General features: G+C 38.0%; 1 protein-coding gene across 2 annotated transcripts in view; it reads left to right on the top strand.

Annotated features, from left to right (window-relative positions):
* SLC25A31 (solute carrier family 25 member 31) overlaps positions 1-15,643 on the top strand; it is a 34,782-nt gene that overhangs the window by 7,082 nt on the left and 12,057 nt on the right. For both annotated transcript variants that reach the window (XR_003900414.1, XM_029915619.1), the window contains exons 2-3: positions 3,000-3,127; positions 13,181-13,298. Coding sequence is in view for 1 of the 2 variants with exons in the window: in XM_029915619.1 (XP_029771479.1) it covers positions 3,000-3,127; positions 13,181-13,298 (246 nt within the window). In the remaining variant the exon portion in view is untranslated. The remainder of the gene's footprint in view (positions 1-2,999; positions 3,128-13,180; positions 13,299-15,643) is intronic.

Genomic DNA, 15,643 nt, shown 5'->3' with positions numbered 1-15,643 from the left:
GAAGGACAGACACCATATGTTTGCACTCATAGGTCTAACAGGAGAACAGGAGAAACCTAATGGAGGACCATGGGGAGGGGAAGGGGGAAAGAGAGTTGGGGAGAGAGGGGGATGCAAAACCTGAGAGACTATTGAATGCTGAAAATGAACTGAGGGTTGAAGGGGAAGGGGGAGGGGGTGAAAGAGGTGGTGGTGATGGAGGAGGGCACTTGTGGGGAAGAGCACTGGGTGTTGTATGGAAACCAATTTGACAATAAACTAAAAAAAAAAGAAAATGCATTCAGAATTTCACTTTGACGTTCCTCTCCCTTTGCACTCTTAGCAGGGATGTTGACGTCCCTAAAAGCATGGTACAGCAGTGAGATGCAAAGAAAGGAATAAGAATAAATTTTTTAAGGGTGATCTATGGAAAAAGATTAGAACAAGAGTTCTTAACCTGACACTGTAGCTTCAAGGAATCCATGAATTCTGTGAAATATATGCAGAAGTATTTTATGTATGTGAGATTATATTTTTTTCAGATATAACCCATTAAGAGCTGTCAGTTTTCCAGTTATACTTCTAGGGATTTGTTTCTAGGTTTTCATTGATCCATTGACATTTGTTTGGATGAATTTTCTAATTTTCATGAAAATGCAATTTTGTTAAAAAAAATGCATTCTTTTTTTTTAATTTAAATCCAAGTTACTTAACCTATAATATAATAATTTCGGGAATAGAATTTAGTGATTCATTACTTACACATAACATCCAGTGCTCATCCCAATAAGTGTCCTCTGTAATGCCCCCACCACTTTAGCCCTTTCCCCCACCCAATACCCTGCCAGCAACCCTCAGTTTGTTGTCTTTCTTTAAGAGTCTCTTTTACTTTGTCTCCCTCTCTGTTTTTATATTATTCTTGCTTCCCTTTCCTTATGTTCATCTGTTTTGTATCTTAAATTCCACATAGGAGTGAAATCATATAGTATTTGTCTCTCTCTGACTGACTTATTTTGCTTAGCATAGTAGACTTTAGTTCCATCCACATTGTTGCAAATGGCAAGATTTAATTCTTTTTGATCACAAGTAATATTCCCTTGTGTGTATACACCACATCTTTATCCATTTATTAGTCGATGGACATTTTGGACTCTTTCCATACTTGGACTATTGTTGATAGTGCTATTGTAAACATTGGGGTACATGTGCCCCTCTAGTCAGCACTCCTGTATCCTTTGGATAAATACCTAGTACTACAATTGCTGGGTTGTAGGGTAGTTCTATATTCAGTTTTTTGAGGAGCATCCATACTGTTTTCCAGAGTGGCTGTACCAGTTTGCATTCTTATTAGCAGTGCAAAAAGGGTTCCTAAAATGAATACATTCTTCAGCCAATTATAGCAAACCTTTTATTCGTATATCCAGTGCTATGTTATGGTCTTATGTTACTTTCCAGATATCTTTGTCATCAGAATCTTCCATTTATATTCAATTTATTAGCCAAAGTTACAAACCTTTATACTGCTCTTATATATGACCCTCTTTTGAGAAATAAATATTAATTCTGACTATAATCATGATTAAAGAACTTTTACTAATAACTGATCATCTAAAACCCATAATATCTCAGTACCACTCAGCTGGGTCAACCATTTTCAAAATTATTATTAATATTTAATGGCCATGAAAAAAATAGAAATTTTTTTCACTTATTTTTTTCAACTTAAATCCCAGAGAGAGGGAGAGAGAGATAACCCCAAGCAAGTTTTGCACTGTTAGCAAGGAGCCCAATGCCGGGCTCAGTCTCACAAACTGTGAGATTATGACCTGACCCCAAATCAAGAGATGCTTAACTGACTCAGGCACCAGGCACCTCCTTAGTTTTTATACTTTTAAAGTTTGAGTTTGGGCATATATAATACAGGTACTATAGAAGAACCAATATGATAAGCATAATGTACTGATTAAATGAAATAGACAGCCTTTGTCCGGTGCCGACACATATTAAGTACTCAGGAAGTGGTAGCATTTACCATTACATGTTAAATGTCCTAGTAAAGACTGAATCAGTTGTGAATACTGAGATTATTTCTTAACTATTAAATATGTTTCTTACTTATCATTGTGTAATTGTTTTACATGCAGTTTGGGACTCACCAAGATTCTTCCCCCCCCCCAAAGCAGATTTCCTTATTTCCTTATTTCAGATTCTGAGCATCAGCCCAGTCAACATAGATTATTGTCATTTGAATCTTTATCTTTAGAAGACTGATTCTGGGTATTCTCCAAGCTGGGACTAGAGGTATCCTATATTCAGAGTAGCAGGATCAGACTATTGGACAATTTGTAATCTAGTAGAAACAACTATGACTACCTAAGAGGCAGCCTGTTGTATTCTAGGGCAGTCCTGGATTATGAAGGTGGCTGTGAATTATAGGGGTAACACAATGACTGAATTTTAAGGACTAGTCAATCCATGAAAATTTGAAGTGGGAAGATTACTGACTTAGAAAGTTTTCTCTAGCCTCTCAGTCAGGCCTCTGGAGACTGCTTTGAATTGTAGAGTGATCCCTTTTCTGGCTAGGTTCCAGAATGTAAAGATAAGGATACTTTAGACCCCTTTCAAGGCTTTTTCATTCTCATATGTCTGTGTACAAACTAGTTCTGTTCTAACAATAGGAATTGGATGTCATGGTTTGGAAGTGGGGCTAAGGGTTACTAGCTTCTCTGACAAATACTAGTGAGCTCTGTTTTTCTACTAGTAAAAAGCCCTATAATAAAATGATAGTATTTTCCATATGTTTTGGGGCATTTAAGGCTTTTTATTGGAAATTAACAAAATTGGAATGGGGTACATGGAGTTAACACTGCCTGTTTTCTTCAGTGGATTCACACATAAACTTAGTTTTTTTCTTATGAGAAAGGGTATAAATTTTAGATAGTTCAAATAAGTTTGTTAAAACTATGAGAATTTTTAAATACTAATACAAGTTTATATTTAGTATGGGGTTTTTTTTGTAGGTTTCTTCAGTTACTGGCGTGGCAATTTGGCAAATGTTATCCGCTATTTTCCAACACAAGCTCTAAACTTTGCTTTTAAGGACAAATACAAACAACTTTTCATGTCTGGAGTTAATAAAGAAAAACAGGTAAGTACATTTATTTTAGGTTTATTTATTTTTGAGAGAAAGAAGGCATGTGAATGAGAGCGTGAACAGGAGAGGGGCAGAGAAAGAGAGAGGGGGAGAGAGAATCCCAAGTGGGCTTTGCACTGAAGCACATGCTGGCTTGATCTCACAAACTCTGAGATCATGACCTGAGCCAAAATGAAGAGTCAGACGCTCAACTGACTGAGCTATGCAGGTGCCCTGGTAAGTACATTTTAATATCTATTATTTGCTAAAAAATAGTTGCATTTGTCTTAGCCTGTGATATTTTACTTGGGGGGGAGGAGCTAAAGTGGTAGAAGAAATAGTAATTAAAACATAGTAACTTTTAACATATTTGCATATATTAAGTTATAGAAACTATATATTAGAAACATATAATTACATTAATTTTTATAAGTTTCTCTAAATCTCTTAACACAGTTTTAATAACCAAGGGATCTTTTGTCCTAAGGTAATATGTGAATAAATATTAATTTTAATATAACTTAGGTGTTATAATCACTGTTCTACTGCATTAGGAAAGTTCAGTGAAAAAAGTAATCAACACAGGTGCCTGGGTGGCTCAGTCAGTTGAGTATCCAACTCTTGAATTTGGCTCAGGTCATGATGCCAGAGTCCTGAGATCAAGCCCCACCCACATCTGGCTCTACACTGAGTATGGAACCTGCCTAAGGTTCACTCTCTTTTTCCCTTTTCCCCTCTTCCCAGTTCACATGCATGAGTGCCCTCTCCCTTTCTGTCTCCCTCTAATAAAAAAAGGAGGTGCCTGGGTGGTTCAGTAAGTTAAGCATTTGACTTCAGCTCAGGTCATGATCTCGCAGTTTGTGAGTTCAAGCCCCATGTCAGGCTCTGTGCTGAACACTAGCTCAGAGCCTGGAGCCTGCTTCAGATTCTGTGTCTCCCTCTCTCTCTCTACCCCTCCCCCATTCACATTCCATCTCTGTTTGTCTCTCTCCCCCTCTCTCAAAAAATAAACATTCAAAAAAATTTTTTTATTTTTTTTTTACATTTTATTTATTTTTGAGAGAGAGAGAGACAGAGAGGCAGAGAGGCAGAGAGGCAGCGAGAGAAAGAGAGAAAGAGAGAAAGCAGTCAATACAGAGCTCGACGTGGGGCTCGAACTCACGAACCATGAGATCATTGACCTGAGCTGAAGCTGGATGTTCAACCAACTGAGCCACCCAGGCGCCCCTAAAATTTTTTTTAAAAAGCAGTCAACAGATATGTATTCCTACATATCTGAGGTAATTAATTTCTTAAAGAGGCACATTGTTTCTTTTTTATGACTAAGGTTCTGTTTAGCTGAGATTAAAGTGCATAGGAAGATCAAATCAAACAAAGCTGGAAGCACTAAATTGAAGGTAGAAAATTCTTTTTCTTTGTTTTGTTTGTTTGTTTGTTTTGGGGGTTTTTTGAGAGAGTACATGAAATCTTGAGCTGGGGAGGGGTAGAGGAAGAAGGAGAAAGAGAATTTGAAGCAGGCTCCACACCCAGTGCAGAACCTGATGTGGGGCTTGCTCTCACAACCATGAGATCATGACCTGAGCCGAAATCAAGTGTCAACCACTTAACTAACTAAGCCACTTAGACCCCCTCCCCCCCTTTTTTAATTGAAAAAGTGCTTTTTCTTTTCAAGGTAATCGCTCCCTTGGTTAAAATTTTTCAATTTAAAAATTTCCTACTTATATGAACTGTATGTAATTTGTTTTGGTTTCTGTTTGTTTTGTTGCCTCTATATACACTAAACCACCTACATTACTCTTAAGGTCTTCTCATTTCCCTTACAAAGTCTCTCTTCCCCTTACCCTTACAAAGTTTCTCTTTTTCTCTTTCCCCTAAACAGCCAAAGCCAACCAACCAACCCAGCTGTTCTAGCAGGTTCTTTTTATTTATCTATTTATCTATCTATCTATCTATCTAGAGAAAAAACGAGAGAGAGAGAGAAGGAGAACAGGGTTGAGGGGGAGGAGAGAGAGAACCTTAATTTTTTTTATGTTTATTTTTGAGAGAGAGAGAGAGAGAGCACAAGTAGGGGATGGAGAAGAGAGAGAGAGAAGGAGAATCTGAAACAGGCTCCAGGTTTTGAGCTATCAGCACAGAGCCTGACATGGAGCTCAAACCCACAAATGATGAGATCATGACCTGAGCTGAATTCAGATGCTTAACCAACTGAGCCACCCAGGCAGAGAGAAAGAGAGTCTTAAGGATGCTCCATATGTAGCATGGAGCCCTACATGGGACTTGAGCCTGCAACAGTGGGATCTTTTTTTTTAATATTTTATTGTCAAATTGTTTTCCATACAACACCCAGTGCTCTTCCCCTTAAGTGCCCTCCACCATCACCACCACCTCTTTTCCCCCCTCCCCCTTCCCCTTCAACCCTCAGTTCATTCTCAGCATTCAATAGTCTCTCAAGTTTTGCATCCCTCTCTCTCCCCAACTCTCTCTCCCTCCTCCGTTCCCCCTGGTCCTCCATTAGGTCTCTCCTGTTTTCCTGTTACACCTATGAGTGCAAACATATGGTTTCTGTCTTTCTCTGCCTGGCTTACTTCGCTCAACACTGGGATGTTGACCTGAGCCAGAATCAAGAGTTGGACGCTCAACTGACTAAGCCACTCAGGTGCTCTCTAGCAGGTTCTTTATAAAGGCAACTGTTTGTGGAACATTTCTTTGTTGCTCTCTTCTTTAATTTCCTTGTATATCCTTTATTCTCTTTTTTTTCACAATTTACATTTCATTAAGAAGTGTTTATGGAGTACTTTGCACCATCTAATATGTAGTGGGAAATATAAAGATAATGAGGAAAATTCTTTAGACTTAGAATCCGAATGTCTGAATTTGGATCCTGGCACTGTGTTATTTAGCTTTGTGGGTTTTTGAAAGTCAAGTCTCTGATTCTTAGTTTCCTCATCTAAAACTTGGACATAATAATGCCTTCCTCACAGTTGTGAAGTTTAGATAACATTATTTATAAAGTGCTTATCATAGTACTGTGCTTAAGATAGACACTCAGAAAAATGTCCCTGTCTTTTTTAGCTGCTAGCTATAATAATTGGAACTTTTCTTTTTTTTTTAAATAGTTTATTGTCAAAGTGGTTTCCATACAACACCCAGTGCTCTTCCCCACAGTGCCCTCCTCCATCACCACCACCTCTTTTCCCCCTCCCCCTTCCCCTTCAACCCTCAATTCATTTTCAGCATTCAATAGTCTCTCAAGTTTTGTGTCCCTCTCTCTCCCCAACTCTCTTTCCCTCTTCCCCTCCCCCTGGTCCTCCATTAGGTTTCTCCTGTTTTCCTGTTAGACCTTGGAACTTTTCTTGACTCAGAACCTGTATCAGAGGTTCCCAAGATCACCTTCATTTTTAGTGATTAACTAGGACTCAGAGAAGTCAGAAAAGCTATTACGCTCATGGGTTTTTTTGTTTTTGTCTTTGTTTTTGTTTTTGTTTTATTGCTTCTCGGCCTTTTGGCTAAGATCAAGTGTTTTTGTTTTTGTTTTTGTTTTTGTTTTTACAGCCAAAAGGATCTAGATTAAAATTGGCAAAGGGAAGAGGCAGCATAGAGTCCAGGAGAAACCAGATTCAAGCTTTAAGTAGTCTCCTAGTAGAGTCACATGGGCAGCATGTGTGTGACAGTACATATGATGTGTTGCCAGTAGCATTGCTCACTTGAGCATTGAAGTCCAGGATTTTTTGGAGTTACCAGTTGCATAGGCATGGAATGTGACTGTCCTTAGCTATGCAAACTCTAGCCGCTGCTCCCTAACCCAAGAGATCAAACTCATATACGTTAGCCCAATGTTCCAGGCATACAAACACAGGTGTTCACAATAAATTCACACATTAGCATAAACTGTCTGGTGCAGCCCAAAGCCTAAAGCATAAAAAGAAACTCATCAGTAGGATATTCCATGGACTTAGATGTTACCTGGAAAGAAAAGGTCAGGGGCTTGTCCTGAAGATCTCAGTATATAAAGGGTTTGGGCAGTGCTGAGTTAACTCTTTACTGAAAAGTTCCCAACCCACCTCCCCCAAAAGATAATTTCTATAAGTCTAAGCCAAATGGAGAATTTAACTCCTGAGTTAACCATAATATTTATGTTACTAACATCTATTCCTAACAGTGTAAATCACATTTCTCTAAAAGTTTTAAGGTTCACTTTGATCTTTGCTAAGTATTTGTAATAAATTACAAATTAGCCTGAGGTAAGAATATCTTTAATACTTCTATAAAGGCATTCTATCTTATTTAGAATGTCTTCAGTCACAAGTAAAAATGTAATATGTATTATTTACTTAATTTGGATATTAGTGACCCTTTTACTTCTGACTTAGGACATCAAAATTTTATCCCATCTTTGCCCACCCCCCTAAAATGAAGAAAAATAATTAAAAAAGAAAAATCAGTATTTTTGGTTTCTTTAAAAAAATTTTTTACATTTATTTATTATTGAGAGACAGAGAGAGACAGAGCACGAATGGGGGACAGGCATAGAGAGGAGGAGACACAGAATCTGAAGCAAGCTCCAGCCTCTGAGCAAGCTGTCAGCACAGAGCCCAAAGCGGGGCCTGAACCCACAAACCACAAGATCATGACCTGAGCCAAAGTCGGTCTCAACCAACTGAGATAGACTGAGATAGAAAAAACAAATATAATATGTGAGTTTAAAAGTGATTGATGTGGGATGCCTGGGTAGCTCAGTCGGCTGAGTGTCCACCTTTGGTTCATGGCTTGTGGATTCGAGCCCTGCATAGAGTATGTCCTGACAGTTCAGAGCCTGCCTGCTTGAGATTCTGTGTCTCCCTCTCTCTCTGCCACCACGCCCTCCCCCGTCTCATTCATGCTCACTCAGTTGCTCTCTCTCTCTCAAAAATAAATAAACGTTTAACAAAAAAGCTGTTGATCTACCACAGTGAGATATCACTACACATCTATCAGAATGCCTAAAATATTGACAACCCCAGATGTTGGTGAAGATGTAGAGAAGCTAGATCATTCCTACATTGCTGGTGGGAATGTAAATGATAATTGCCACTCTAGAAAAAGAACAACAGTTTCTTACCAATTAAACATGTGCTTATCATAGAACCCAGCAGTTATACTCTTGGGCATTATCCCAGAGAATAAAAACTTACATTCACACAAAAACTAGTGTGTACAATGTTCACAGAAGCTTATTTCATAATAGACCCAAATCTAGAATTAACCCAGATGTCCTTCAACAGGTGAATGGTTAAACTATGGTACATCACACTATGGAATAAAGAGAAACTGTTAATAAAACAAATATTGTATGATCCCCCTTAGGTATGTAGAACAGACAGATTCATAGACAAAGATAAGGGCTAGGAGGAAAGAAAATGGGGAGTTTTGTCTAATGCGTATAGAGTTTCTATTTGGGATGATGAAGTTCTGGAAGTAGAGAGTAATAATGTTTTTATGATGTTGTGAATGTACTTAGTGTCACTGAATTATACACTTAAAAATAGCTAAAATGGTGGGGTGCCTGGGTGGCTCAGTCAGTTAAGCATCCGACTTCAGCTCAGGTCATGGTCTCATGGTTCTTGAGTTAAGCCCCGCATGAGGTTCTGTGCTGATAGCTCACAACCTGGCACCTGCCTCAGATTCTGTGTCTCCCTCACTGTCTACCCATCCCCCACTCACACTGTCTCTCTCAAAAATAAATAAACATCAAAAACAATTTTAAAAAATAGCAAAAATGCTAACTTTTATGTTACATATATTTTACAACAAAATTTTTAAAAAGTAAATTTTTGATATATACAGGAACTTTGGATTTTAAAAAATCTCTGAGTTATTTTCTGATTCCATTTATATAAAATTCTTGAAATATCAAAATCATCAATATGGAAAACATAGTAGTGGTTGCCAGGATAGAGGTGGGTGGCTATGGCTGTAAAAGGATAGCATTGAAGGACCTTTATCATGAAACTGTTGACTGTGGTAGTGGTGACAGGACTCTGTATTATGTTATAACACTGCATGAAACTAAATACACACAAATGAATGCATGCAAAATGGGTGAAATTTGAGTAAGAAAAGTTTTTATCAGTGTTGATTTCCTCTACTGTAGTTATGCTAGATACTACCATTGGGGGAAATTAGTTGGAGGGTTTATAAACTCTGTATTACTTCTTAGGATACATGTGAACATGCAGTTGTTTCAAACTAAAAAGTTATTAAAAAATAACCATGCTGGGAGCTATGTACCTGCTATCCATTGTTTCATTGATGTTCACCTCACCCTTTGAGGTAGTTATATTTATCCTAAATGTACAAGTAAGGAAAGCAAGACTCAGAGCTGAGAGCACTTGACCCAGTCATTTGTTCAGGTCTTCCTCACCCCCAAACTCAGATTCTTCAACTCAACTCTCTGAGCTAAGGGGACTAGACTTGGTGAATCTTAGCTCAGCATGGGTACAAAATGTTTCTTTGCCCCCTTTTAGCAGCTTCTAGCACAACCCTCAACAGGGAAGACTAGAACTTCTCCCAGCTCTCCTTCATGCCCAGACAAGCTCTGTTAGAAAGAACTTTGGTCCTAGGGCATTTGTTCTTCAGTGCATCATTGAGTCTGTTCACACAATATCTGTCAGCAGTTGAAAATAAAGAAGATTGGGGCACTGGGAAGCTCTGTAGGTTGAGAGTCTGACTCTTGATTTTGGCTCAAGTCATGATCCCAAGGTTCATGAGTTTAACCCTACATTGGGCTCTGCGCTGACAGCACAGAGCCTACTTGGGATTCTCTCTCTCCCTCTCTTTGCTCCTCCCCTATTTGTGCTCTTTCTCTCTCTCTCAAAATAAAAAAAAATAAACTTGAGAGAGAGAGAGAAAAGAAATAAGATTATTTCCCTTCAAAACCCTCAGATTATTTCATCTTCATCTCCATCTCTGATTCCTCTCGTTGCCCTCTCCTTTTACAATATAGTAATATCTGAATTTGCTAATTTATAATAACTGAAACTCTCATTTAAATCAGCATATTACGTCCTCTGGGTCTATTTTATTTTCAAGCTTAATTGTGGAGGGATAGATTTTGTTACATGGACACTTGCAGGATTATCATTCAACATCCTTATTTTCTTTTTCTTGCGTTTTTCATTCTTCTTCATTCTCCCTTTCTTTCTTCCATCAGAAGGTTAGCCACACTAGTTATCCATGTTGTGCCTGCTTGTGTCATGTTTTCAAAGGCCCTGCTTCCACTGTCAGAAGTGTCATGGTTTGAATAATAAGCCACTAGTCTGCCTTCCTGGGATCCTTGCGTGTTTGACAAGTTCTTTAAACGCTAAAAGTGTGTTTATATATATGTGATTTTTATTGGAAGAGGATATATAGCTTGCAACAGTTTCAAAAAGAGTGAGACCTAAAAATGTTATTTAATATCTTTTCCATTTTTGTTCTTATTGCTAATTGGCATAGAATTGTAAAGTCACATTCCCAGGAAATAGGCTCTGGTCCTGTTCTCCTTTTTCTAGCAGGTTACAGATTATCTTCTAGATTATAGATTAGGTACTTTGGGGTCCGATGCAATCTCCTGATCTATCTCTGGGTAATTATGAAACATGGCTACCCATATAAAACTTATAAGTTTCGCTCGAAAGGAGCCACAGGAGTCTGAGGACAGTATGCGGCATTCCTAGTACCTCATTAAACATATTTATTGAATATGTTACTGTTATTCTGGGTAAGGCCCTATGCCAATTAGCAATAAGGAAATAAACAGATGAATTCAGAATCCTGGTGTCGGGGCACATGGGTGGCTCAGTCATTTGAACCTTTGACTCTTTATCTTGGTTCAGGTCATGATCTCATTCATGGTGCCTGGATTCAAGCCCCACATCAGGCTGTGTGCTGGCAGCACAGCACCTACTTGGGATTCTCTCCCTCTCCTTCTCTGTCTGCCCTGCCCCATGACATGCACACACTCTTTCTATCAAAATAAAGAATAAAGATTTTTTTTAAATCCTGGCCTCAAAATAATGCAAACAACCAAAATGTCCATGAACTGAAGAATGGATAAATAAACTGTAGTAAATCCATACACTGGAATATTCTTTGGCAATAAAAAAAATGAAGTGCTAATACCTGGTACCACATGGAAGAACCTTGAAAACATTGTGTTAAATGAAAGAAGCCAGTCATGAAAGACTATCTACTGTGTTATTCTGTGTGTAGGACGTGTCCTATAAAATGCAAATCTGTAGAGACAGAATGGCTTAATGGTTGTCTAGGACCCAGGGGGATGGGTTGGATGTGGAGTGACTGCTAATGGGTATAGCATTTGGGGTGATGAAAATGTTCTAAAGCTGCTGATGGTTGCACAATTCTGAATATACTATCAATCCATTGAATTTTATGGTGAATTTACATTGGCAAATTGTATGGTATATTAATATATTTTAATAAAGCTGTTAAATAATCTTGACTTCAAGAAATGCATAGTCTGTTGGAGGTAAGATAAGATGTGTACAGATACTTAAAATAGAAGAAAGTGATCGTAAACACTATTTAAATGAGAACCTGGAACATGTTGACGTATTTTACATATTGGTCATAGGATTCACCTTGAATTTTCTGAGAGCTAAAGCATGTGGAGAGATGATTATGTACAGTTTTGGATGGGTCTGGAGATCAGAGGTTTTGAGGGAAAAGTTGAATTTGAATTAGAGTATAAATCAGTAACTTTTTTGTTTAAAAAAGATAGGAAAAAAATGAAAGGTCCAGAATTCTAGGCCAGGAGTTCCAAAGCTATCTGAGACTTAAAACTATTGTTAGAAATAAAAGCCAGAGAATAAAACAAGAAACGGAACCTGACTAGAATATTACTTTTTAATGTATTAAAAATGGTTACAGTGGCCTTGGACCCTAGGTTTTCTATAACTGCTCCAATTCAAATATTTTTTTTCTTCTCCAATAAGCTCTAGATATTGAAAAGCGGTTTACTGGACCTACACAGGGCACATTTTAAATGTTCATCAAAAAGAGCTTCAATAGCTAGGGCACCTGGGTGGCTCAGTTGGTTGAGCATGTGACTCTTGATTTCAGCTCAAGTCATTGTCTCACCATTCAGGAGTTTGGGTTCTGTGCGGGGCTCTGTGCTGACAGCATGGAGCCTGCTTGGGATTCTCCTTCTCCCTCTCTCTCTCTCTCTCTCTGCCCCTCTCCTGCTTGCATATGCGTGCACAGGTACTTTCTCTCAAAATAAGTAAACTTTAAAAAAAAAAAAAAAAGAACCTCTGTAGCCCATGTGAACCAGTAGATCGGTAAGGCCTAACTTACATGCCACTCATCTAATTGGTTTCAGCCAATTTTCATGTCAGCAGTTGAACATAATGTTTTTGAGCTGTTAAATTTTGAGCTGTTTAATATCAACTAAAATTACAAAGTGAAATTGTGGCATTATGAAGTATTATTGCCCCCCAAAACCAAAAAAGAATATAACTAAAGCCTCCATGGGTACCTGAAATTTTAGCCATAGCTAACACTAATATTTATTTTTTGTTTATGTTAGACCATATGTGTGAGCAGGGGAGAAGGGCAGAGGGAGAGAGAGAAAATCATAAGCAAGATCAGTGCTCATCTTGGAGCCCAATACAGAGCTCAGTCCCACGACCCCAGAACTGAGATGTGAGCTGAAATCAAACATCTGGTATTCAAGAAAGTGAGGCACCCAGGAGCCCCCTAACACTGTTATTAACAAAAAATTTATATCATCTAGAGAGATACTATATTATGTGGCCTCTTTTGTTAATTTGGGCTACTTTTGCTGGAAGCCATTAAAATACCTTGGAATTCCTGTGTATCAGCATTTAAACTGTATCTCCCAGAGTACCTGGAAAGAAACAGGCTTTGTGAACATGAAGGGAAATATTTTTCATAATATGATATACATTACGATAGATGTTTACTTTATAAAAGTAGTTTGTAAATCTGGCTTTTTAATTTATCAAAATAAGAATTTTAAACAGTCAGACTGTATAATTTAATAACCACTTTTTAATTTATATGTTTCAGTTCTGGAGGTGGTTTTTGGCAAACCTAGCTTCTGGTGGAGCTGCTGGAGCAACATCCTTATGTGTAGTTTATCCGCTAGACTTTGCCCGAACCCGATTAGGTGTTGATATTGGAAAAGGTATAGAGTTTTCGAAAATACTGTTCTTCTTTCTTTGTGTTTTGAGTGAAGTATTATTTATTGTAGAGCTATACTATAGCAGCTTGAAATACATTCTAAAAATCTTATCACAACCAAATGGTAGAGTAATAGGGCCTAAAGATTACTACTTTTATCTTTTCCCTCAAAAGAAGGAAGGAGAAGGCCACGACTGCAGTAACAAAATAGCAAATACAAAGACTGCTTATAACTTCCAGTTTTTTCCTAGAAAGCCACCTCTTAGATCCCACCAGGAATTTATTCCTGTTTCAACTATGGCTCCTCTTTAGGTGACATCTACAGTTCTAATCCCAGCAATTCTCTTTGCCTCTGTCCTTATTTATCACATCTTCCTGTATTTTTGTTACACACTCGTTTTGGTAGATTATATTCTTAGTTTTCTGAGCTTTTTGAGCAATTAGGAGATACTTTGGGACCCTGCATGTCTAAAATGTCTCTAATATTTGACCACATTTAAAATTCTAAAGTCACTTTCACAATTTTGAAAAACTTTCTCTAGACTGTTGTTTCTAATATTGCTCTTAAGAAACCGATCTCTTGGGGCGCCTGGGTGGTTCAGTCGGTTGAGTGTCCGACTTCAGCTCAGGGCATGATCTCACAGTTCGTGGGTTCGAGCCCCGCGTCGGGCTCTGTGCTGACGGCTAGCTCAGAGCCTGGAGCCTGTTTCAGATTCTGTGTCTCCCTCTCTTTCTGACCCTCCCCTGCTCATGCTGTCTCTCTCTCTCTCTCTCTCAAAAGTAAATAAAAGAAGAAAAAAAAGCCAAAGAAACTAATCTGTTAACTGCCATTCCTTTTGTATGTGAATTTTTTTTCTTTTTAATTACTTTCTGCCCCTAATGATCTTGAGATTTCACAGTGATATGCCTTTGTGTAAGGCCTTTTTCAGCGGTTGTGGAAGTAACTCAGTTGGCCCCATTAAGTCTGGAGCCTTGTGTTCAGTTCCGAGGATGGCAGAGGAGTAAGGCACTTGGCTGCTCAAGGGTGAGAGGTTTTGAGCATCCAGATGTTACATTGCTTTCACCACAAGAGCAATACTCTAATCTATGTCTTTCTGAGGTTATTGGGTTAAAGCAGCTTGCTTTCCTCTCTGCTACAAAGTAAGTTTCAACTTTTTCTGCTTTACTGAGTTACCATTCTTCCATTTCCTTTCCACCTTGCTGATATTTATGGATTTCATTATGTTAAAGCCTGTATGGCTTTAAACCTGTTTTATTCTTTTATTACCATTTTATAGAATTTCTTAAGAAAGCAAGAGATTCGTTTGACAGATTTTAATTGAGTACCTCTGTGATCCAGGCCCTGCCTCAGATATGAGATAAGAGACATACATATAGACACCCCACATAAAACAGGGAGTTCATGGTACATGGCCCATGTACCTTAGGGCCTAGGGGAAAACACAAGTAATAAAAACATGAATAAATGACTAAAATGTACTGTCGTTCAGTAATAAATGACATGAAAAAATATTGAAGCAGGGAGTGACATCAGTTTTAGATAAGTGATCAGAGAAAATGTCTCAAGGGGTAGCAGTTTGAGCAAAGATGAAAATATGAGTTCCATCTATCATGTTTAACTGGTAGTCCAAATTTTCCTATTATTGCTAATAAACTGAAAAAAATTCCATCTTATGTTTAGTTCAATTCTGTAATTTTTCTTCTCTCAAAATTGGGAGAATTTGTTTTGAAAGGTTATATGCTATATACAGTATCTTTAAAATATTGTCATACTCTGGTTTCTCTTCAGATCGTATAAATCTTTCGCCTTTTAAAATATTGTCAAGGAGTTCTAGGTGAAGTGAAAATAAAAATGAAACCAGCAAACACTAGTAAATAGATAATTCACCTAAAATACTAATCCTTAAAGTTGCTAGCTTTTGGTTTTGTCTTTTTGCTGTGTCTGTCTTTCTGCTTTTCAACTTGAAGCAAGTTGTGGAGTATTTTTATTTTCTGAGCCCCAGTTAGTGACTTCTGGTCAGTCAAACTGGTTGAAATATATTGCTTTTATTTACTTTTTTTAAAAGTTTATTTATGTTGAGAGAGTGTGTGTGTGTGAGCAGGGGATTGGGGTGGGGGGGAGAGAGGGAGGGAGAGGGAGAGACAGAGAGAGAATTCTAAGCAGGCTCCAAGCTGTCAGCAAAGAGCCCAATACAGGGCTGGATCCTATAAATTGTGAGATTATGACCTGAGTTCAAATCAAGAGTCAGAGGCTTCACCAACTGAGCACCCAGGAGCCCCTAGATTGCTTTAAGAGATTAATATTTTCAGTTAAAATCTTATAAGATACTATTTGAAATCTAGTAATTC

The sequence above is a fragment of the Suricata suricatta genome, chromosome 1, assembly GCF_006229205.1.
Source record: "Suricata suricatta isolate VVHF042 chromosome 1, meerkat_22Aug2017_6uvM2_HiC, whole genome shotgun sequence".
Taxonomy (NCBI): domain Eukaryota; kingdom Metazoa; phylum Chordata; class Mammalia; order Carnivora; family Herpestidae; genus Suricata; species Suricata suricatta.
This window is presented reverse-complemented; position numbering and strand designations above follow the sequence as displayed.